General features: G+C 44.4%; 1 protein-coding gene and 1 long non-coding RNA gene across 5 annotated transcripts in view; one reads left to right on the forward strand and one right to left on the reverse strand.

Moving 5' to 3' along the window:
• The window catches only part of LOC113460308 (uncharacterized), a 44,780-nt gene that overhangs the window by 3,738 nt on the left and 17,305 nt on the right, over positions 1-23,737 (forward strand). The window contains exons 4-5 of one of the 4 annotated variants that reach the window (XR_012583253.1): positions 2,565-2,930; positions 16,918-17,854. The exons of 1 other annotated variant lie outside the window; for it this stretch is intronic. This is a non-coding gene — a long non-coding RNA (uncharacterized LOC113460308). Of the gene's footprint in view, positions 1-2,564; positions 2,931-16,917; positions 17,855-23,737 lie in introns of those variants that run through there. 2 more of the 4 variants (XR_012583254.1, XR_012583256.1) reach the window with 2 other exon arrangements.
• Positions 1,045-14,150, reverse strand: LOC141731239 (myosin heavy chain, skeletal muscle, adult-like). Its single transcript, XM_074555204.1, has 38 exons — positions 13,932-14,150; positions 13,702-13,845; positions 13,454-13,610; positions 13,108-13,135; positions 12,895-13,009; positions 12,717-12,809; positions 12,524-12,587; positions 12,329-12,427; positions 12,132-12,235; positions 11,913-12,051; positions 11,549-11,667; positions 11,303-11,452; positions 10,440-10,610; positions 9,891-10,197; positions 9,728-9,807; positions 9,160-9,247; positions 8,949-9,066; positions 8,615-8,738; positions 8,395-8,531; positions 8,038-8,293; positions 6,896-7,138; positions 6,613-6,789; positions 6,382-6,527; positions 6,204-6,294; positions 5,726-6,115; positions 5,484-5,610; positions 5,129-5,247; positions 4,658-4,854; positions 4,204-4,387; positions 3,952-4,117; positions 3,654-3,778; positions 3,072-3,380; positions 2,715-2,918; positions 2,343-2,468; positions 2,078-2,248; positions 1,882-1,986; positions 1,647-1,742; positions 1,045-1,269 (listed from the first exon to the last, which is right to left on the reverse strand). The coding sequence occupies exons 1-38, from the start codon at positions 14,133-14,135 to the stop codon at positions 1,114-1,116; spliced, it is 5,829 nt and encodes a 1,942-aa protein (XP_074411305.1). The 5' UTR covers positions 14,136-14,150; the 3' UTR covers positions 1,045-1,113.

The raw sequence follows: 23,737 nt of genomic DNA on the forward strand, positions 1-23,737 counted from the left end.
CTTTGGAGTACTCCCTGTAAATGGAGAGGTGTAGACACAGCCAGGGACCTGGAGAGACCTCTAAGTGTCCCTGCAGTGAAAGCCAAGTCTCATTTACCATTCCCCACATCTGCTTGTAGAATCTTCCCTCAGCAGCTTCCTGATGTGCCAGGCTCTGGTGAATGGTGTGTTAAACTGCCTCTTACTGTGCAGGTTGCCTCTAGACACCTATTCCAGACAAAGGAAGCTCCAATGTCAGTGTCAGTGTGATGTCCCAGTGGGCACTGATAGCTTTGCTTCAGGGTGGAGGTACCTGTGCTCTCCAGACTCACCACCTGCTCAGCCCCCATTGGGGCACTGAATGAGAATGCCTGGGAATGGGAAACATCCTTTCTGCCTTGCTCTTCCTCATGGTCAGCTTTTCCTCATTTTTGTCCTGCTCATGCATTATATTCTGCAGTGTTACCCCATGTGGGATGAATAAAGAAAGCCATGGTCTATCAGCTACTTTTTTTCCATCCAGTTTTCAGTTTCCTTATACAACAAAGCTCATGCACTGCTGCAAAAGGAAGACAGGAAGCACTGTTTGGCAATGTCGAAACCCTGCTGTATTCTCAGGGTGCCAGACTTGGAGATTTCTTCATGGTGTTGTGTTAACAGAGTTGCTCTCAATTCCGTTGTAAAAAAAAACCCAATTCCTTTTGATATGTATGCTTGTAAATTTGTAAAACACAGGCTTAAAATTTCTCTTCCTAAAAAGCATTATTTATTTAATATTTATTTATTCTAACTTTAAATCACAATTCCATTTCTGGGAAACACTCTAGTACAGTGTAAAATTTTTTGTTTGCTCTCCTGCGTATTACTTTTACTGCAGTTGGAGTACTAGAGTTTCTGAATCTTACTTCAGAAAATTCAGGAGTTTACTCCTGAATAATGTTTGAATATTTTTTGAACACAATCAGCACCTAAATAACGGCAGAACTAAAATGTAGCTACTGCTTTTCATGCAAAGGAATCTATGGTCTTTGTCTTTAGACATTGACTAATTTATAAAGCCTGGTTGTAGAAAGAAGTGACAGAGGGCTCACATTTTGTGCAGCCATCAGGTCACTTTGCGGCCTCCTGCAATTTTCACTCTTCCTCTGCTATTTTCTTGCTGTGAAACTCGCGGCTCTTCACTCGGAGCTTGTTGACCTGTGACTCTGCAATGTCAGCCCGCTCCTCGGCCTCCTCCAGCTCGTGCTGGATCTTGCGGAACTTGGACAGGTTCACATTGGACAGCTCCTCCTGTGAGAGCAGAGCGAATCAGGGCTCAGGAGCACAGAGCATGGGTTTCACTCCTGCTGCAAGTCAGCCTTGTGGGGCTGCAAATCTCCATTCCCCGTGCACCTCTGCTCACACATCAGCCTCACACAGAGCTCCTCATCCTCCCCTTCTCAGGACCCTACAGGGGCAAGTTTCACCAGGATGATATCCTGGTGTCCTTGCTCCAGGTGAGGAGCAATTTCATAACTTCAATTTGTCATTTCTGTACTTATTCTCCCACTTGTTTAGTGCCCATATGCTGGGGGGGTATATCTGGACAACACAGTTCCTCTCCTCAGCAGGATACTTGTGTGACACTCAGAGAAAGGAATGATTTTATTTTCCTGAGAAATACTCACAGCTTCCTCAGCTTGTCTCTTGTAGGATTTCACTTTCATTTGCAGCTTGTCCACCAGATCCTGCAGCCTCAGCACATTCTTCCTGTCTTCCTCAGACTAGAGTGTTAGCAGATTGGAAAGAATGAATTATTGCTTTCTGCACACCACAATGTAGCATTTCCTCTTGCAGTCCATGAAAATCTCTTTTGATTGATGGAATAAGGGTGCATCAGCCCAAGGAGAGCTCCTGCCTTACCTGGTAGGTGAGTTCCTTCACCCTGCGCTCGTACTTGCGCACGCCCTTCACGGCTTCAGCGCTGCGCTTCTGCTCAGCATCAACCTCCCCTTCCAGCTCCCGCACCTGCAAGGACAAGCCCAGCCCTGCAGCTGCCCTGCCAATGTCTCTCCAACGAGGGACACGCTCACTCAGGCACAGCCCCAGCCCTACACACCCTGGCCTCCAGCTTCTGGATCTGCTTCTTCCCTCCCTTCAGTGCCAGCTGTTCGGCCTCTTCCAGACGGTGCTGCAGGTCCTTCACTGTCTGGTCCAGGTTCTTCTTCATCCTCTCCAGGTGGGCACTGGTGTCCTGCTCCTTCTTCAGCTCTTCTGCCATCATGGCCGCCTGATCAGAACAAATTGTCAAAGCCATTTTGGGGCTGGTGATATTTTGGGGAGAGTGCATTCACCATCAGCAATGCCAGGAGTGCCAAACTCACATCTGTGATGGCCTTCTTGGCCTTCTCCTCAGCATTGCGGGCTTCCTGGATGGTATCCTCCATTTCACCCTGGATCTGGGCAATGTCTGTTTCCAGCTTCTTCTTGGTGTTGATCAGGCTGGTGTTCTGTTGAAGGAAAAAAGCATATTTTTTTTCTCCAGTTGCTTCACACCATTTTTAGAAAAATCAAATTACCTATTTTTATTTCTGTTTTTATTACAGTTGCATATGAAGAATACAAATAACTGATAAATGAAAATGGTAGACTGCTGAAGACTATTGTATTTCAATTCAAAAAGGAAAACAGACCTATTGTTAACTTTAATTCTCTAAATATTGTCAGTGTTATATGTCTTCAATTCTAAAATTTACCTGAGTATGGAGGAGCTGAACTCTCTCACTTGCATCCAGAAGCTCCTGCTCAGCCAATTTCCTCGACCGCTCTGTCTGCTCCAGGGCTGCCCGGAGCTCCTCAACTTCAGCCTGCAGCAGGTTTGCTCTGCGCTCCACCATGGCCACCTGCTCCTTCAGGTCCTCCTGTGTCCTGAGAGCATCGTCCAGGTGCAGCTGGGTGTCCTGGAAAGAAAGGTAAGAGAGATTGGAAGGCATATCCTTCCTATTTACTTTTTTTTCCCATTTTCATATTAACATGGAAAAGATAGAACAGTAGAAGAGAAATATTTGCAGCTGTGTAAGAAACCCATGAGCACCTTGTCTGTAATGCCATACCTTCAGCACAGCCTGGGTGTTTCTCAGATTCTTCTGTGCCTCTGCAGCCTGGCGGTTGGCGTGGCTCAGCTGGATCTCCATTTCATTCAGGTCTCCCTCCATTTTCTTCTTCAGTCTCAGGGCTTCATTCCTGCTCCTGATCTCAGCATCCAGGGTGCTCTGCATCGAGTCCACAATTCTGAGGTGGTTTCTTTTCATCTGATCAATCTCCTCATCTTTCTCGGCTATCTTCCTGTCAATCTCAGCCTTCACTTGGTTGAGCTCAAGCTGCAGGCGCAGGATCTTCCCCTCCTCATGTTCCAGGGAGGCCTGAAAAAAGCATAAAATCCTTTTAATTATAAAAAATAGAATCATCAACAACTTTACATTAATTGCTATTTCAAAGAATAATGTATAACCAGAGGACTGAGATTGAAAGACAGGAAAGAAAAAAGCATACCCATGGATTCAAAGATTTTACCGGTATGAAGAAAACCTGCTTCCTATGCCTCCACTCAATCCTCAGGGCATAGAATTATTTCAATGTTACCCGAAGTTGCTGAGCAGTGTGGTAACTTATCAGGTAAAAACAGAAGGCTTTACCTCAGCTTCCTCCAGGGAGGCTTGCAGTTCAGATTTCTCCTGCTCAATCTGCTTCTTCACTTTCTCCAGCTCATGAATTGCCTTTCCTCCCTCCGCAATCTGCTCAGTGAGGTCGGAAATCTCCTCTACAAGGAAGGGAGAAAAGCGCCATGGTCAGGCAGTGAGCTGAATGGAGAAAGGCTCTGGCCTACCAAGGTGCCAGGCAAGATCTTATCCCTGCAGGCCCAGGGCTGTTAAGCCTGGCAGATAGACAAGCTTGTGAGAAAGGCCAGGGAGGAGCAGAGGGCCAGGGACTTACGCTGCAGGTTCTTGTTCTCCCGCTTCATTGTTTCCAGGTGATCCAAGGACTCCTCATAGGCATTCTTCATCTTGAACAGCTCCGTGCTCAGAGAGCGCGACTCCTTCTGCGAGGCCTCCAGCTCAGCCTGCGTTTCCTCATACTTCTGCTTCCATTCTGCCAGGATCTGAAGAGAAACGGGGCGTGAGTAGGGCTGTGGCCATCACGGGGCCCTGCTCTGGCCAGGAATGGTGGTGCTGGAGGCCAAAGGACCTTGTCAAAGTTCTTCTGCTTCTTATCCAGAGCAGCACAGGCAGCATTGGATCTCTCCACATCAATCATCAGGTCCTCCACTTCATTCTGCAGCCTCTGCTTTGTCTTTTCCAGGGAGGCACATTTGGAATTGACAGCCTCAACATGCTCCTCTGCATCCTGCAGGCGCTGGGCCAGCTTCTTCCTGTGTTAAACGTATCTCATGGTTTAAGAGAAAAGGGAAAGTTGGGGCATGTGGTTGATGGGCTTTTCCCTGTCTTTCTGCCAGTCCCTGTCTTCTACAGATTTGCCTGTGACTTTTTTTCCAACGCTACATGCATTATAGAATTTATTTGCTATTCTCCTTTTGCCCCAACCCCAAAAAGAACACTGACTTCTTCCCAATAATGTCACAGTGGTCTCCAAGTATTTCTGATCTTAATCTCTGCTAGCCTTCCTCACTTTCCCCACGTACTTGGCCTCCTCAAGCTCCTCTGTGCGCTGAATTGCGTCTGTCTCGTATTTGGTTCTCCACTGGGCCACTTCACTGTTGGCCTTGGACAGGGCTCGCTGCAGCTCCCCCTTGGCCTCCTGCTCCTCCTCATATTGTTCCCGGAGCAAGTCACAGTCATGGCGAGCGGACTGCAGGGCATGGGCCAGGGCGTTCTTGGCCTGGAGCAACAAGGGTATTGGGTCAGGGAACAGAATTATCCCAGAAAATCTGACTGAAAATAAAGGGACATTGGATCATGCTTCTATGCAAACGGACAACCATGCAATCAATGAGGAAAGAAATTGGGACTGAAAAAAGGAATAGTGGATAAACTTGAGATAAAAGTTAGCATGAGACGAGTTGCACCAAATAACATAAGATTTTTTTCCCTGTCTAGTCATATAGATCAGTAGTCACATATTTGTTTGGAGCACCTCTGAGAGGAGGAATCACCTTTATCTCTTCCTCCAGATGCCTCTTGAGTTCCTCAATCTGCTGGGTGAAAGCCTGTTTGCCTCTTGACAGCTGAGAAACCATAGCATCTTTCTCTTCCACTTGACGAGAATATTCACCTGAGAAAATTTGCAAATACACATCAGTTTTAAGGCCACTGTTGGTGATACCGCAAATATATGGAGTTATAAAGCCAGATAGTTGTCAGCGCAAGCCAAAATTTATTATCCCATTGCAAACATTTCACACTGGATGTGACACAAATTGTGCTGAAAAAACCACATGCTCAGAAGAGTAAATTTTGCAATAACTCCGAGACATTATTGATCTGCATGTGTAGATGTGAGTATCTCACCTGACTCTGTCTGCAGACGAGCTCTTTGAGCTGTGAGGTCATTGATCATGCGCTGATGCTCTTCTTCCTTAGTTTTAATCTCACTCAGCTGATCTTCCAGGGTGCGGCACATCTTCTCCAGGTTGGCCTGTGTTTTAGAATATGGAAAACAATGTATTAACCATACATACTTAAAGGAAAGCAAGGAGCAAGGGTTGTGCTGTATTCCACTGGGTCAATGAACCAATAAAATAAATCTGTACCTTGGCTTTGGAGACAGACTCCATGTTGCTGGCCAAGTCATCAATCTCCATCTTCAGCTCACTCTTCTCCTTTTCTAGCTTCTGCTTCACACGTTGCAGGTTGTCGATCTGCTCACCCAGCTCAGCTGTGCTGTCCGCGTGCTTCTTGCGCAGGGCGGCAGCCGTGGCTTCGTGCTGCAGCGTGGCCTCTTCCAGGTCACGGCGCATCTTCTGGAACTCTGCCTCACGCTTCTTGTTCATCTCAATCTGAGCTGATGTGGCCCCTCCTGCTTCTTCCAAGCGCTCACTGATCTCCTCCAGCTCCCTGGACAGGTCAGCGCGATGCTTCTCCGCTTTAGCGCGAGATGTTCGCTCTGCCTCAATCTCCTCCTCCAGCTCCTCAATGCGGGCCTGCAGAACAGCAGGGACCCTTCACAGCCATGCCCTCCTCCTGCCTGAGCTGAGCCTGAGCAAGGCAGGGCAAGGCACAGAGACTTGCCTGCAGCTCCTTGATCTTCTTCTGAAATTGCATAGCCACTGCTTGTTCATCCTCGATCTTGCCCTGGATCTGGCTGATTTCAAAGTCTTTCCTTTGGGACAAGTGAACCGTGTTAGAGCTCCAAGAAACAAGACAAGTGCTGCAGCCCAGTACTCACGGGCCCCAGAGCCACACTTACTTCTTCAGTTTCTCATCCAGCTGCTGCTTGTCATTCTCCAAATCCATGATGCTGTCCTGGGCCAGCTTCAGGTCTCCTTCCAGTTTCCTCTTCGCTCTCTCCAGGTCCATGCGCAGTTTCTTCTCTTGCTCCAGGGACCCTTCCAGCTGAACACAACAAGACCATCAGGGCTCTGCCAGACAGCTTGGACTCCATACCTGCCCTCTTCCTGCTCTATGTCTGTGTGCTTACATCATCCACTTGCTGTTCCAGCTTGGTCTTGGCTTTGGTCAGAGTATTGACTTTGTCTTCCTCTGCCTGCAGGTCATCCAGGGTCTGCTGATGTGCCTCTTGGAGGGCTTTCTTCTCCTTTGTCAGCTTGGCAATGGTCTCGTCCAGACCTGCCATCTCCTCAGTCAGGTTTTTCACCTTTGAGAAGAAGGGAGCAAATATAAATAAAGGAACTAGCTATAGATGTCCTCCAATGGCACACAATCCATTTTCTGGAATGTGAGTGACAGGTTCTACCTCATACCTTGTTTTCGGTGGCATGTTTTTCCTTCTCCACCTTGGCCAGTGTTAGCTCAAGGTCATCAATATCTTTCTTCAGCTCTGAACATTCATCCTCCAGCTTCCTCTTCTTGGCTGTCAACTCAGCATTAATTTCTTCTTCATCCTCTGCCCTTTCAGTCACTTCCTTAATTTTGGCTTCCAGCTGAATCTTGGTTTTGATCAGCTGGTCGCACCTTTCCTCTGCATCGGCCAAAGCATCTGCTTCCTAGTAGAGAAATGTTCATTTGTTTGCAAATCACAACTGTTTGCAAAATGTGAATAGAGAAATGGTATTTTTCACTGAGGAAAAGAAACATGGAACTACTCTTCTTTCTTTTCTTCTAGGAAGTTGGTTTTTGCATAGGCTCTTTTAAATCAGAGTAGATTTTAATTCTATTTCATTTTTTGCTCTCATCAATTATTCTCTCCCATTTTTCTTATGGATAAGATGATAATATCCAGTAGTATTTTGATTTTCAAGAGTTGTGATTATTTCCTCTGAAAGGTAAATACTGTATATAATTGTGTAGTGGCTTTTTTTCTTTACTTTTTTTATAAGTGTTTCTTGGCAAGACTGACTTTGAATTAATTTTCTTTGAGTGAGATAAATTGATATATATTCAAGGTGCAATTAGAGATTTCAATTTGAACCTGAGTTTATTTTGAATCTGTTTAGCAAACATCAAAATACAAAAGGTAATCTTTAAATATTGACCAGTCCCCTGATCTCCCAAAGGACTTAGGAGGTACATATAGGATTGGGAAAGAATGCAGAGGGTTTTTGTTTCCTCCTGGAAAAGTGGTTGCAGAAAGACAGGTGACATAATATGTAGGTGTTTGGGCAACTGACTGAAACCAGAGAAAATTGTCAAATGATTTGCTCTGCAGACACTGCTAACTAAATTCTAAATCTCCAGTGACTACACTGGATGTTGTATTGTGAGCCTGGAGAAACAGCCCCATGCGCATACATGCTTCAAAAGCCATTCCCAAGCTAGAATTTCCTATTATAATGGTGACACTGAATGGTCTGAAATAATATTAAAATATTTTCACAGACAATTGTCTAACATGAGAGTAATGTGCTGTGAGGATACCCGGAAGAAATACACTAGTGATACTTACTGATTGCACTTGGAGCTGCAGGTCATTCTTCTCCTTCATCAGAGAGGCCATTTTCTCTTCTATCTCCTTCCGCTTTGCCTCAGACTTTGCAAGCTCTTCCTTGGTTTTCTCAAACTCTTCCTTCATGTTGGCCATTTCTTTCTCAGACTCTGCACTCTTCAGCAATGGCTTGATCTTGAAGAACAGCTTCATCCATGGCCAGTGTTTGACATTCATGAATGAGCGAACGTTGTACTGGATGCAGAAGATGGATTCCCTGATGCATAATTAAAATGTACAATGAATATTCTCAGTTTGACAAGTGTAAAAACTTTTTCATGAGCAAAATGACTTTAACTGAAGAAGAGGAAGGTGTACCTGCGCTCCACCCTTCTCTGGTACTCCACCCTTGCCAGGTAGCCTCTACACATGGCCTGGGTGCGGGTGATGAGCTGCGCCAGCTTCTCATCTCTCATCTCCTCCAGGACCCCTATCAGCCCAGCTTTGAAGAACACCTTGAGAGAGGGAATATTGCAGCACATCACTGTCAGATGGAGAGAGCAAAGCCCAGGCAGGCAGTGATCGGGGGAGTTTGTACCTTGGTGTGTCCAAATTTGTACTGGGTGTGATCCACATCGATTGAACTAAGAAGCTTCTCAGAAGCCTTCTTGCTATCGATGAACTGTCCCTCAGGGATGGCACTGGCATTAAGCACCTTGTATCTGTGGAATTGGAGGAAATAGGAGGAAGACAATGTCCAGTCATAAGAATATTCTCTTTACTGAAACCAAGAGCAGTGTTTGCAGCAGAACCAGGCTGAGGAAGTTGGAATTTCATCTCTCCATACTTAAAGACCCTGGTAAAGCTCGGTTGTGTGACAGAGAGCAGTTGGTGAGGACACCTGACTTATCTCTTCATTTCATAGCTCTCACCTCTGTTTGAAGTCAGCATAGAGGACTCTGCTGGGGAACCCTTTCCTGCAGATCCTGATCCCTTCCAGCACGCCGTTACAGCGCAGCTGGTGCAGCACCAGCTCGTGCTCCATGGCACCTGGCAATGCAGAGCACAAATGAGGGGCACAGATTGCATTGCAGAGGGGAATGGATGTATCAGAGCAAGGATCTTTCATCTTGGGCTTCTTACCAGGTGTTTTAGTCTCATTGGGGATGATGCAGCGCACAAAGTGGGGGTGAGTGCTCCGCAGATTGGTCATCAGCTTGTTCAGATTCTCCTGTGGGATCATGATTTAGTGTGTATTTGTAAGAGAAATGGCAAAAATAACCCGGTGAATTCCTTGAATTTAACCTGAAAAACGGATCATTGGAGATACACTGGGCTGAAAATTGTAAGCTGAGCATGCCACAATCAATTGCTCTGTTTCTTCTGATTACCCAGCATTAAACCTCATCTTGTAGGTCAAGAAAAAAGTTAACATCAACCTAATGAAGGCTAGAAAGTGGGCATGTTTTATGACAAAATCTTATATTTATATTTAGTGTAAGTTTAGAGTTTTACAGTGCTATTTTTCATTCCATAAGATTTGATTTTAATGGCGGTCTAAAGACAAGTTATACATAAAATATTTTTTTGTTGGTTGCTTGGTTGGTTGGTTTGGTGATTGTTTGGGGGGGGTTTTGCCATTTTTTTCTGTGTCTGATCCAGCTAAAAATACAGAATAACTCTCTGCAGAAATGAAAAATTGTTTACGTACCCGGAAAAGAGCTGAGACAGTCTGGAAAGAAGAGCCCTTCTTCTTGCCTCCCTTCTTGCCACCACCACCACCACTAGCCTCTGATAAAGTAAAGATAATGAGACATCTGTTGCTTTGGGGACAGACCACCATGCATCAAAGAGATGAATTTCAGAGAACTGACCTGCCTCTCCTCCAGCAGAGGCAAAGAGTAAAGCCAGGGTCTTCACAGATGATTTCTGGTACAGCCCAATGACAGTTTCATTCAGAGGGTCCTTGTTCTTCTCCAGCCACCCTGTGATGTTGTAGTCCACTGTGCCAGCATAGTGCACCAGGGAGAAATGGGCCTCAGCCTTGCCTTTGCCTGGCTTGGGCTTCTGGAAGTTGTTGGACTTGCCCAGGTGCTGGTCATAGAGCTTGTTCTTGAAAGAGGTGTCAGTTGCCTTGGGGAACATGCACTCCTCTTCCAGGATGGAGAAGATGCCCATGGGCTGGGAGAAATCACAAGGAAAGAGGGAGGACAAGGTGAAAAAGTTAGAAAGACCCAGAGATGAAAAAACTTCCTGAGTGGGACAATATTGCTGTTCTCAGGGATTGTTCTGTTCAACAAATCTAAAATAATTCAAACAGATTTATCTGCAGTATGATATTTACCATTTCAAGCAGCATTTAGAAATAGATATAAAATGAATGCATTTCTGAAAATACCTGACATTGTGAAGTACAGAAATACCTTCTCAATGAGCTCAATGCAGGCAGCCAGGTCCATGCCAAAGTCAATGAACTCCCATTCAATGCCCTCCTTCTTGTACTCCTCCTGCTCCAGCACGAACATGTGGTGGTTGAAGAACTGTTGCAGTTTCTCATTGGTGAAGTTGATGCACAGCTGCTCCAGGCTGTTGAACTGCTCAGTGGAAAAAAACAGAACAATCAACCCTCATCAATATGCCCAGCTCTTCATCATTCTCCTCCACCCTGTATAAATCTTCTCAGATAAATTATAACAGTATTATCAGGACTATACCATAACAGAAGAACCTATATGCAGCTCCAGAAAAAAATACCTACATAATGTAAATGAGGGAATTTTTTTGGCCAGATTTTTTTAGTGAATCTGATAAAATTAATACAATACTTTGGCATTTTTTTATTGACCAAGCAAGATGAGTGCATGCTCTTGTCTCCAAATTGAAAACCCTTGATATCTCTGATTAAGCACCTAGCTAACAATTTCTTGGTTCTTTAAACATTTTGAACATCCTTAACTCATTATATATTTGCCAATGCATCTCCTAGCTCTGCTACAGAAGCTCTTTTATACATTTATTCAAAATATTTTGGGTTCTTTAATCCTTAACATTAAGGTCAAACAGTTGTAATATTACAACATAAAAAATTCTAGTTGCTGCCTCTGCACAATCAAAATGAATCTGTGCTTGTACTGATGGAGCTTTTGAGGATTTTGTTTTCTGCTAGAGAAGAAAATGACTGAGTTTTTTCCTACATAAAATCACAAATGACTAGCCTGTTACTTGCAAGTCCTCTGATATAACCATCCTTCCTTTCAAGAGCAGCCCTCAAACCTGAAATCCTTACATCAAAGATCTCAAAGCCAGCAATGTCCAGGACACCAATGAAGTACTGCCTGGGCTGCTTCGTGTCCAGCTGTTCGTTGATGCGAACAACCATCCACAGGAACATCTTCTCATAGACAGCCTTCGCCAGGGCACCCACTGAATTGTATACCTAAACCAAAGGAGAATGGAGTAGAAGGAAAATAGTACCCAAAAGGAGAGAGTAAATCAAGTCAGAGGTTCCCAGTCACCAAGTGGTTGTTGTTACCTGCTGCACATTTTGGCCTTTGGTCACATATTCATTCCCCACCTTGACTCGGGGGTAGCAGAGGGCCTTGAGCAGGTCTGCTGAGTTCAGACCCATCAGGTAGGCAGCCTTGTCAGCAACTATGTACAAAGAGAGAGGGAGGAAGTAGCAGAGAAGAAGTGATAATTGAAAGGGGATATCCTCTAAGATGTAGCCGTTGGTCTCAGTACTGAAATTTTGTGATATCTTGAGGAGAAATTTAGAAACATGAATAGTCTGGAAGCTTAGATTTACGCATTTGTGATACTAAACAGAGGGAAAATACATGATTGCCAACTTCCACCTATCCATATCTGTGATTAGGAGTTCTACAAGGCTTTAATACCTTCGGTGCCATCGGGCTCTGCCTGCTCCTCTCGTTGTTTCTGCTTGAACTTCAGGTTCCCATAGTGCATGACAGCCCCTGTCAGCTTGTAGATGGCTGCCCTCTCATCAGCAGTGAAGCCCAGGATGTCAATGGCACTCTGGCAACAGAAGCACTCAAATAAACCTCCAGGACATTACAAGGAAATTTCACCAAACCAATATGCCCAGTGACACTTACATCTGTAGCCATCAGCTCCTCCTGGTCATTAATGCTGGCAACAGTGATCTCACCTTGACTCACAAACTGGTAGTCATAGGGGTTGGTGGTGATGAGGAGCATGTCTGTACAGAGGAATAGGATGTATCTGGGTGTGAGAATGAAGATAAATACTTAGCACATTCAGATTTTATCAAACAATTCATAATACTTCATACCGATTAGCTCCGGCTTCTTGTTGGACATGATCTGATAAAAGATGTGGTAGCTCCTTTCCGCCTTGAGCTGGAAAGTGACTCTGGACTTCTCCAGCAGATCTAGCAAGGATGGTAGAAAGAGTTAGGCACTTGTGGGAGTGTACATGGAGATGGGAATTTGGGAAGGGATGGGAGCAGTCCAGAAGAATCTCTTACAAGTTTCAATGTCAGCAGAAGCCAGTTTGCCTGTGGCACCAAAGTGGATTCTGATGAATTTGCCCTGTGAAGCAGAAGCAGCAGCAGGTCAGCCTGGATGTGTTCTGCTGATGTCTCCTTTGCATGAAGAACTCTTCAGGCAACAAGTGTGTTGCCATGAAGGGGAGAGATTTTATGCAAAGCAAGAACTCACAAAGCGTGAGGAGTTGTCGTTCCTCACGGTCTTGGCGTTTCCAAAGGCCTCCAGCAGTGGGTTGGCGCTGATGATTTGATCCTCAAGCGTTCCCTGCAGGGACATCATTATTCAGTGACTGTGTTTGGTTGACAGGATAGTGGCAGGCCAAGCATTCAGTCTGTCCTTCCTGACTCACCTGCATTTTGCCTGATGACTTCTCCTCTTTCTTCTTGTCTCCACTGGCTGCAATTGTTGCAAAGTACTGGATGACACGCTTGGTGTTCACAGTCTTCCCGGCCCCGGATTCTCCGCTGCCAAAGCCAAGAGAGAAGCAGAGGGTGCGTGGTCAGGCAGGAGGGGCCCTGGCACCGGGCAGCCCCGCAGGGACCCGCGCAGGGGGGGTACCTACGTGATCAGGATGGACTGGTTCTCCCGATCTGTGAGCAAGGCAGAAACACAGTACTTAAAACTCAGTGAACAACAGAGGAAGAATGAGACATAATCAGGTAAGTCTAATGTTTTGCCTGATGTCAGCTGCAGTCAAACAAGCATACCTTTTCAAAGCACATCCCTGACTACAGAGGAGCCTTTAATTTAAAACAGTAGAAACAATGCTATGACGATAGTAAACTCCAACAAGTGTGTGTGTCAAATCCAAGAAAGCTTTGAAAAAGCCTCTTCACTTTGCTGAGACGGGGGATCCCTTCAGAGAATTTAATGGTCCAATGCCTCTGAGACTAGACAGAACCACTTACCAGTCAGCATGAACTGATAGGCGTTGTCAGAGATGGAGAAGATGTGTGGAGGGGCCTCCTGGCGCTTCTTGCCTCGGTAGGCCAACACCACCTCGGGGTTGTACACCGGCAGCCACTTGTAGGGGTTGACAGTGACGCAGAAGAGACCCGAGTAGGTCTGCAAGGAAGGGACACAGCACGTTGCCTTGCCCTGAGCCTGGCCCAGCAGCTCCTGAGGCTGCCCAGAGGAAGCTGCTGCTGCCACTTACGTAGATCATCCAGGCTGCGTAACGCTCTTTGAGGTTGTACAGCACAGCGGGTTCGTGCAGGTGGGTCATCATGGCCATGTCCTCGATTTTGTCGTACTTGGGAGGGTTCATGGAGAAGATTTGATCTTCTTTCACAGTCAGGGTCTGTCAAGGAAACAAAAGATCCACATGTGTCTCTGAAAAGCTCAGTGTTCAGATAATATTTTCATTCGGCCTTGTTTTTGACTCACCTCTCCCCCTTCAGTCTTGACAGTGACTTTGCCCGATTCCCTGCTCGTGATTGTCCCTTTCACAAAGGATTCCTTTGCATGTACCACAAAGACAGATGTCTTGGCATCAAAAGGTTTGTTCTGGGCCTCAATTCTCTCCTTCTCCGATTTTCGGAGGTAAGGAGCTGCCTCCCCAAAGATGGCCATCTCCGCGTCCGAGGACATGGCTGCACTCTGTGGAGGGGCTTGTCCGCAGAGAACACTGTGGAGGAGCAGATATGTTGCCCAAATTAGTCAATATTTTTTTTTCTTGTCACATACTTTATTGATAGACCCTAAAAGTGTAATAGAAAGTGTGATTTGGGAAGAATCTTAGTAGTTCTTTGGTTCACCTTCTTGTGCAACCAGGGCAAATGCTGGAAGCAGGTTTCCGCAGCTTCTTCCAAAGAAGTTTTTATTATGTCAAAGAACAGATATTTCTAGTCTCTTTTCGTCCCAGTTTCATTTCTGATGACCCTGATGGTGATTTTTTTCCTCTGTTTATTGCCTAATCCAAATTTCTGTGGCTGAAACCTGTGCTTTTTATCCCTCAGGCTTTCACTCTTCCCATTTGAGAAGTCTATATCTTTCTATGATATAACCATCTTCTTATTGTAGAACATAACTATAAGATAACCACTTTTTAATTTAATCCCAGTGTAGACAAATCTCACCTTTTCAACCTCTTCTCATACATCATTTTTTCCTACTTATTTTGAAAGTTCTCCCCTGGATTCTATCCAAAATATCATTGTTTGGTCACCAGAAAGCACCAAACTGAATGTAGTGCTCCAGATATCAGAGCTGAATGCAGGGAAAGAATCATTTGTCTTTTCCTGCTGACCACGCTTTCACGAGTATCTGACAATGTGCTGCTGATCTTCCTTCCCACAAAGGCACACAGTGACACTTGCACCCAAATTCTTGACCCATTTCTGCAAAGTTGTTCTCCAGCCAAAATGAAGTACCATATACTCTGTTGCATGGGACTATTCTTTCTTACATGCAGGATTTCTGAGGTTCTTATCAGCTTCAGGATTAAGCTTTCTGAGGATCATTTCCAGGGTAACATTGCCCTGTAGCATAATTGCAAGTTTCTGTTTATTGTCATCTATAACTCCTGAGGATGCATTCCATGTATCATTTGGGTTGCTAATGGTCCAGAAGGTGTTCTGAGGACTATCATAATGTCTTTTGCTGATGCTCTGCATCATTCACAAGACTTGTTCGCTTCTCATCCAAAATTATTTCAGTAGTATGTGAGCAAGTGCCATGTAAGGACACATAATATATCAGGTTAAAATACTGCACAGCCAACTGTTTCTTCTTATGTTAATTGTTTGTGGAAATAACTATAGGCAAAGCTAGAAACCTCAGTTGAAGAATTTATAAATCAAAGCCAGATATCTGAATCCAGTACTGCACATCCAAAGAAATGTCATGTGGCAAGTAATAGAAAATATCTGAATTCAAAGGAAGTTAGACAGGCAGCTTGATAAGATGTCATGTAATAACTTTTAGTTAGGTAAATATCCAGAATGTTAACAAACATTTGCAACTACTCTTAATAGCATGCAGATCTTCCATTTTACTCAGTCTTCCTTCAGAGGAATAGGAGCAGTACCTCCCCGTATTTTGTTGTTTGGATAGTTAGATAACTATTTTTGCATTTTTATCAAGTTTACTAGTATGAGGCCTACGTGCAGATTATAACCCTGGAGTATCATTTGGAAAGCATTTTCACAACATTTATTGGCCAGTTTCATATGCAGTAATAATTACAATTCACAAGTCTGTAAGGTTTTGCAATATTCTGTTCTGTTGGCTAGCTCTCTCTGTCTGGACTTCATGCCAGAATGGATCATTTACCTCAGTGTTCCATAATTAAACACAAGGAACCCCCAAGAAGCATTTCCTGGCATTACAGAGTGGCTGTGTCTTCAAGCACAGTCACTAATGAAAACTTGCTAGCTGTGAGCAGCCTGCCCAGCCATCAGCATGCCTTATTAGTTACAGCAGAGCACTGGGCACAAAAACATACAGCAATTGCCTACAACATTTTACAGAGATTTGTCATCATGAAGAAATCTGTTCTACAGAAATCTTCCATCTTTTTCTATCCCTTGAATGCAAGCAAATGTGGCTCTTACCTCTTATGCTATGAGAAGATGCCTTGCAGGCTGGGAGGTGATCAGTGCTGTAAAGCAGAACCATGAGATCGCTCATTATTGCTGCACACAATTCCACAGACAGATCACAAAGTGAAAATGCCAACATGCTTTATGGTACAAATATCAAATCCTTGCAAGTACATGTACAGACATCAGGACAGCAGGGCTGGAGAGGGACTGCAGGGACAGTGTCCCTTTCTGCCCACCACAGACATGCACTTACCATGAATTTCCTCTGCAGACAGAGCAGCTCAGATCCAAGGACTCTTTTATAAGGTCTGGTCAGCGCATGCTGCAGATGCCTCCTCTGTCTTTGGGCAAAGCATTTCTGGCAAACCTTGTTTTTGGCAAAGCATTGTCTGGCAAACTGAATGTACTGAAAACTGGAAAGTGATGTTACTAGATATAATTAGAAAATTTTGGTGTCTTCCTAGCTATGTGAATAAATCGCCTATAAATAATACGAGAAGATTCCCAAGGGGGAAAATACAGCTAATGATGACTAGAGGAATGAGGGTAACCCCTAATAACTATAAGGCCATGGATGCTCCATGAATCTGAGCTAAGGGAGCAAGGCAAAACCATTCCCTGGGCAAGCATAGTGACATTTGGATGCATACTTCAGCTTATTCTGAGGACATCATATGTCTGATGACAGTTGTCCTTTCACAGAGCTCTCTACTTACAGATCTTGGATATGATACGTGGATTTCACTGTTGTCTGCATTGCTTACCTTAATCAGATTATTACATACTACTCTTTATTCATATTACTCTGTATCCATATATCTCTGCAGGGCTGGATTCTATCGGCGCCGGAAGCAAAACACAGCCCAGCTGAGCAAAACAGGGCAGAATGAAGGATGTCTATGGGAACAGTCTGTTTTCCCCAAAATGCAGCTTGGGCAAAGCACTGCAGTGCTGATACTCTCCATTGAGGAAACGGGATTCAGGCATCCTGAAGACAGGCTCTGATGTGTTGCTTAGAGATATGTCTGAGTCAGTGAAAATGTCTTGTTGTATTTTACGTCTAAACCAAATTTTTATACTATGAATTTATCCATTACCTGGCATCAAGTAGTTGTACACTAGAGGGACATGCACATCACTTTGGTGCAAAACCTAATGTATTCCATAGCAAGTTCGATTATTTATCCAAGTCTGAGGCCTACTGACATGTCTTAATAAATAAAAATATATATATAAAAAGAAAGAAAGATAAAAAGGGAGCCTGTATTGCTGTTGATGACCTATAAGTCAGCTTCCTGCTCTCATTGACAGAAAAATCCATAGAGATAAGGGTTGCAGATGGATGAAAAATAGTTATTATTTAGGGCAAGAAATGAATGGAATTTATCATAAATGTAAACATTACAGATTCAGAGAATGCAACACTGAGGTTGTATTTGCAAAAAAAAAAAAACTGGAACAAGTTAATGTCAAGATATTTGGAATCCCAGGCAGTGGCACATTGCCTCCAGCTTGAAATGAGGACATGTAAAAACTGGATCGATTGGATGTAAATGTGGCTGCAAAGTGAGTATGCATTTTTTAATATTTCCTAGGAGGTGAAATGTTAACAATCACCATGCCTGTAAAGTATGCTGGCACGAATAAGGCACAAATCACTTCCTAGAAGCAAAATGCTGGTTTTCCTGAAGTATGTGTGTACAGAAGGAAAAAATGAGAGCACAGTTGATAACTTGATGTTGAATCCATATAAACTCTATGACAATGGGGTAAATATAAATTTATAATATAAATTTATAATATAAATTTATAATATAAATTTATAATATAAATTTTATATCTGATATATAATTTATATATTATTATATTATATACTAAATAGTAAAAATTTATAATAAATTTATATGCGATATAAATTCTGAGGTGGGATGATAGCTTGTTAGAAAAATGGATGGGAGAGAATTCAGATCATCAGATATTGGTTTCTCAAGTCAGGATAGAAGACACTTAAGACAGTAGTTCATGTTGGGACTCAGGTGTTTATTATTTCTTATCAGTAAAACAGCCTCAAAACCATGAGTTTTGTGCCATTATCAGCAAGGAACAAAATGGCCAACAATCTTGTTACAAGGCCTCTTAAGACTAAACTATCCAATTAAGAAATAACACCCCGATTATTTTATCTTTTAACCCAATACCTGGTCCCTTGAAGACCGCAATGCAGACTTTTCTGCCCAATTACAAGACATCACCTAAACCCACGAAGAAGATGGAAGAAGAAGGTCAAGAAGAAGGAAGAAGAAGATTAAGAAGATAAAGAAGAACAACCTGCCCCCACCCTAAAACCTCCATCTTCCTTCACATTTGTTACTATGTTCTAAAACACCAAACTCTGAGTTTTCCACCCTGTGATATTACACACTTCTACACAACAACACACCTACAATCCTAGTGCTATTAATCAATTTTGAAAGACTTCTCCACAGCCTCAGGTCAATTGCAGTGTTTACTGTGGGTCTGTGCCTTTGAGCACAGAACGATTAAAAGTCTCAGCATCCAGGGTTCCAACAATCAGAGGAAGTCACAAGAGTGCTGTAAGACTTCACCAAGAGACAAGATAATGCTGAGTTCATGAGCTAACACAGTACTGGCATGGGGAAAGACCCTGATGGTACAGAAATATCCCGCACAGTCTCAGCCAAGTCTACTGTAGGGGCAAGACATTCTTGAGCTTCAGCTCACCCAATGCACCAAAGCTTTGCTCTCTGCCAGACCTGAGACAATCTGCTTCAGGGTCACCATGTCTGCCCAGCTGCCACACATTTCTGCCACCCTATTTGCTCCTTTTTCTGATACGGCACCTTGCTGGCCCCTCAAAAACCCCAAAGGCAGATGGTGGTGTTTCAGGCCTGCCAGGAGGCCCAGTCATTTGGCTTCTTCTCTCTCCAAAATGTTCCAGGCCTCATGTTCTTCCTTCAGACCTCCTCCTCCCTCTGCCCCTGACCAGCACCCAAGGGACACCAGTGAGCCACTCACCCAATTGCTTTGAGGTGGGACAGACCTGCCAGGACCTACAGGCCAGCCCTGGGCCCTGTCCTGCAGTGGCTCCGCCATGATGCTGTCTGAGGCTGTGGGGCAGCAGTGTCTGCCCACACCTTCTCCTGCCTTGAACCAAATCCCCTCCCACCTCTCCTGCCACCTGCACTGTCACCTGAGGGTGAGCTCTGTGTGCAAACACATCTTCATTTCACTCAGGAAAGAGCACTTTCCTGTGGTTTGCCCTTTGACAGCCTGTTCCCTTCATTTGGACCTGGGAAATGTCCCAGATAAACAGATTTGGCTCCCCTGTGCCAAACATTTTACCAATATTTTTCTGAGGATATACTGAGCTGGACACTTTGATCCCAACAGCACCATTCTGGCTGGTTACTCTCCCTTTTATTTTGATTTATTTTCTTTCCATCAAACTTCCTCTCTGTCATCACTGAGCAAGTAACACGTGTGGCTAATACAGAAAAGAAATAGGGAGGTTGGTGCCTTCCTGCCAAGGCAACCAGAGGAATTTACCAAATATTTTTGTCATTCACTCGTTGTCTCAGACACTGCCAGAATATTTTGAGCAGCAAAAGCCCCTGCAGCCCTGCTACCTGAAGGGCACCAGCTGGCAGATTGGCTGTCTGGTGGCAAGTGCTCCTTTCCCAGTCTCCCAGTGCTCAGTCCCTGCCTGGTTTCCAGCTTTACAGCAGTTTTCCTGCTGGATTTTTTTTTCCAAATCCTGGCTGTTCTGATCCAGCTAGATCAGGAATGCCACAGCTCCTTTGCCAGGACAGTCTCATCTGCTGAAGATGACAGGTTGATCTGTCTTGGCCTGCTTTTGACAAACTGCCTTTATCCACTCTTCCTTGTAGTGTGGACTCTGTTGCAGGTCTTGCAGAAGGTCACAGCCCTTTGGACAGTCATTCCTTCCCTAGACTTTGTCATTCCCAGTCCTCACTGTAGTCCATACATGGTGTGTGCATGGTGTATGAAGGCAGGCCTGGAAATCCCTCCTGAAGGGGAACTGAGCAGGTATGGTCCCAGTAGAAGAGAATTTCTCCCCAGCTTGTGACTTGATCCCACCAAATGTTGAACTATGGTCTGGTCCCTGCAATGGCCACAGGAGTACTCCATGGCAGCCACTCGAGAATGAAATTTCAGTGGGCAGAACACTGGAATCTCATGATTCACAGAGGCCTTCAGGGCTGGCATGACTTGTGGGAGAAACTTCCCCAGCCTCACTGAAAATTCCTCACCATTCTGGATCATTTACTCAGTCTGTTGTAAATTTGAACCAGAATGGCCTTCAGATAGAATAGGGGATATAGGTGAATTCAGCTTTTTGCCTACAGGCAAGTAGCAGAAAGGTACTGCCTTTGTTATCATGACACTTTACTTACATTTTTGATAGAGGGCTTTCACTACATGTGCCTGAGCCTTGGACTACCTAAATATAAATCCCAGTTCCGAGGAAACTCCACAAAGTAGAATGGGATTAATCTTGAAGGTTTCATGGATTGGTGAACAGTTAGTTATGTTCTGTTTTGAAGGTGAGTAGATCTTTGTCTTGCTAGAGGAGAACCATCCATGTGTAAGTGAGGGGATATGTGGTGGAAGGATTAAGGTCTTTAGTGTGGATGTGTCCTGAAGGAAGATGAAAAATGTTCCCCCCACCTTGCTCCCCACAGCCCCCACGTTGTCAGAAGGACCTGCAGAAACCTCATGGCCCTTGATAGGCTTTTCTTTCAGAAATTCACTGGTTTCTCCATTTTTTTTCTGAGCTTTCTATAAACATCACATGTAACACAGACAAACCTACCGCTATTTCCAATACTGCTTCAGATTATCTAATCCATCAGATATTTTATTCAAAAACCTTCCCCATGGGATCTGCAGCTTGCCACTGCTGTAGTCAGCCATGCTGTCATATGAACAGGGCATGCTGGAAGCATCAGTGCACCCTGTGGACCCTGATTAACTGTCTGGCAGGGAATATTCACACTACTGCAGCAGCATTTCTGCTGCCGCTGGGTAAAATGAGAGCACATGCTGAAAACAAATACTGATGCTCTGATCTGGTGGAGCAAAACTTCTCATCCCTACTCTTCTCCTAAGACCTAGCTGAGCACTGGACCATTGCAATGGTAAGGACATACTTTGTATATAAAAACCAGTAAGAATCAGATCAGGCTAAAGTAAAGTGTATTTCTTTCAGGCTGTTTGTGTGTCATACTGTGGCTGGTGCGATGAGCTGCCCAGCAAAGAAACATGGTTTGCAGATCTATTAGGCATCCCTAATCCATACTGGTGCAGGGAATGAAAAAAAATAAAATAGTAAGACACATGAACTGACCTTGAAGAAAGTTGTCAATTTTCATAATAATGACAGACTTGAACACATCCTTTGGGATGAAAAGCAGTTCAGGATGTTCACTGTATGGGCTTTGAGAGATGAGAGCTAAAATCCAGGGTAGTAGAGCACAAAGCCCTTGGTAATGCTGCTGGTGGAATTTGGGGGCAGAAGCAGCTGTTTAGGTGGGGATTTTTTAGAGGGGGGAGAGGGGATTGAGGCTGTTTTTTTCTGTTTGTTAATTTGTATGAATTGGTGTCTTTTCACTCTTCAAGTTCTTTTCCTCTAGTCTTACTGGTTGCTATGCTTGTGATCTTGCACATGGAAATCAAAGTGTTACTTTTCGTGGTATGGACTGTTGTGATTTACATGTTTGTAAAGGTGATGGCATCCTTTTTCAGTGGGGACTCCAAGTGGCTTCCTGAAAAACTGCAGTGGCAAATTACCTGCTGTTAAGAGGAAGGTGTCATTTCACTGAGCAGAGGAAGGTAAAAGCTGTGACCTGGAATGTCAGGATAAACAGTTCTTGAAATTGCATCACAGTTAGCTAATCATTCTCCTTCTACCAGCAAACATGAGAAGATGACATCTGAGCAGTGCTCTAAATAATATCAGAGTGATGTAGGGGATACTTTTTTCCCCACACACTGGAGCTTCAGTTACAGAGAAGATGAGCAGGGTGGAAGGACTGATAAGCCATTGGGAGGAAGATTAGTGCCTGGAAATGTCAGAGATGTTGGAGAGTGAAGCAGAAATGACAGAAATCAGTGTTCAAAGTTCAGTATTAGAAAGAAAAAAAAGGCCAGCTTGTGCTGAGAAAGGAAAAGGGAAGGATGATGAGGTATAACTCACATATAATGTCTTAGTGCCTCCTAAAGTGCTGATGCTTTGGTGCACAGGAGACACAGTTGTCCATGCCCAAGCTGTTGAAGGTCAGAGAACTCCATAGTCCACATGGGGCAGCAGCTCTGGTGGAGCTGCATCTATTTTAAAACTTCTCTGGGATTGTTTCTCTAGGCCACTTATGGGCCCATGTTTCTTCAGGCCACTTATGGGCCCATGTTTCTTCCTAGATCAGTTACCTGTGCATCAGCACATTTTCTATCACAAGCAGCCTGACTCCAGAAATAGTGTGTTGATGCAAAATGACTCCTTGTCCTCCAGCCAAGGCAGCAAATCAAAACTGAAGAGAAATTGGTTAGCCTTTCTCATCCCTTTAATATTCCAGTCTGATTCCAGCAAGACACCAGCCCTGCTTTCCAGGCTGGCTGGTGGCAAGGCCAGCTCAGCACAGGGCAATGTGTGTGATTTCTCTCCCTCTCCCACCTGTGCAGTTGGAATTCTGGTGCCAGGTGTTGTCTCTTAAGGAACCTGCAATGTTACCTTTCATCAGCTGAGCATTAGTAACAAATCCTCAGGCCAGAATTTCTTACAGGTGAGAGAGAGAAGATGCCGAAGAGTCTGAGGTGCTTCAAATGCATCCTGATTCTTCCACAGTCAGAGCAGCTTGTTCATTTTGGAGAGTGATTATGATATTGTCCAAAGGGAACAGGGAGTTTTGGCATTGAAACATGGTCCCCAAAGTTGTTGTGATATTTACTACTCTGTCAGCAGGTCTATAAAGGTACCCAGGGTTTCTTTTTCTTGTTGCCCATATATCACTGGCACTGATGAAGTTTTCACAGCTTCACACATAGAGATGATGTCTCTGAAGAGCATCATTTACAGCGACACAAGAGTCAAGCCAGGGCATCATCTTTTCCTTAAATATATTTAGCTGCTGCCTAGCCAACTACTTCCATATTTGGTTGTAACATGGAAGGATTCTGTGGGTGTAAACCTCAGTGTGTTTGGGAGCAGGAGGACCTCCCAGTTCTGAACATTGCTGCAAACACACTGAGTGCTGTGGTCAGTGCAAAAGGCTGTCCAGTACCTCCAGCTCCCTTCCCCAGCCATTTCACAGCTCTTTGGAGTACTCCCTGTAAATGGAGAGGTGTAGACACAGCCAGGGACCTGGAGAGACCTCTAAGTGTCCCTGCAGTGAAAGTCAAGTCTCATTTACCATTCCCCACATCTGCTTGTAGAATCTTCCCTCAGCAGCTTCCTGATGTGCCAGGCTCTGTTGAATGGTGTGTTAAACTGCCTCTTACTGTGCAGGTTGCCTCTAAACACCTATTCCAGACAAAGGAAGCTCCAATGTCAGTGTCAGTGTGATGTCCCAGTGGGCACTGATCGCTTTGCTTCAGGGTGGAGGTACCTGT

This window comes from Zonotrichia albicollis, chromosome 19, assembly GCF_047830755.1.
Source record: "Zonotrichia albicollis isolate bZonAlb1 chromosome 19, bZonAlb1.hap1, whole genome shotgun sequence".
Classification (NCBI taxonomy): Eukaryota; Metazoa; Chordata; class Aves; order Passeriformes; family Passerellidae; genus Zonotrichia; species Zonotrichia albicollis.

Bases quoted from the DNA above. Each gene is read 5' to 3' on its own strand.
- LOC141731239 (XM_074555204.1), bottom strand. From the start codon at position 14,135: ATGTCCTCGGACGCGGAGATGGCCATCTTTGGGGAGGCAGCTCCTTAC. The intron at 7,139-8,037 runs GTAAGTATCACT...TTTCTCTACTAG, and splicing joins TGCAGCTCCAAGTGCAATCA to GAAGCAGATGCTTTGGCCGA. The intron at 4,118-4,203 runs GTCCTTTGGCCT...GTTTCTCTTCAG, and splicing joins AGCAGAAGAACTTTGACAAG to ATCCTGGCAGAATGGAAGCA.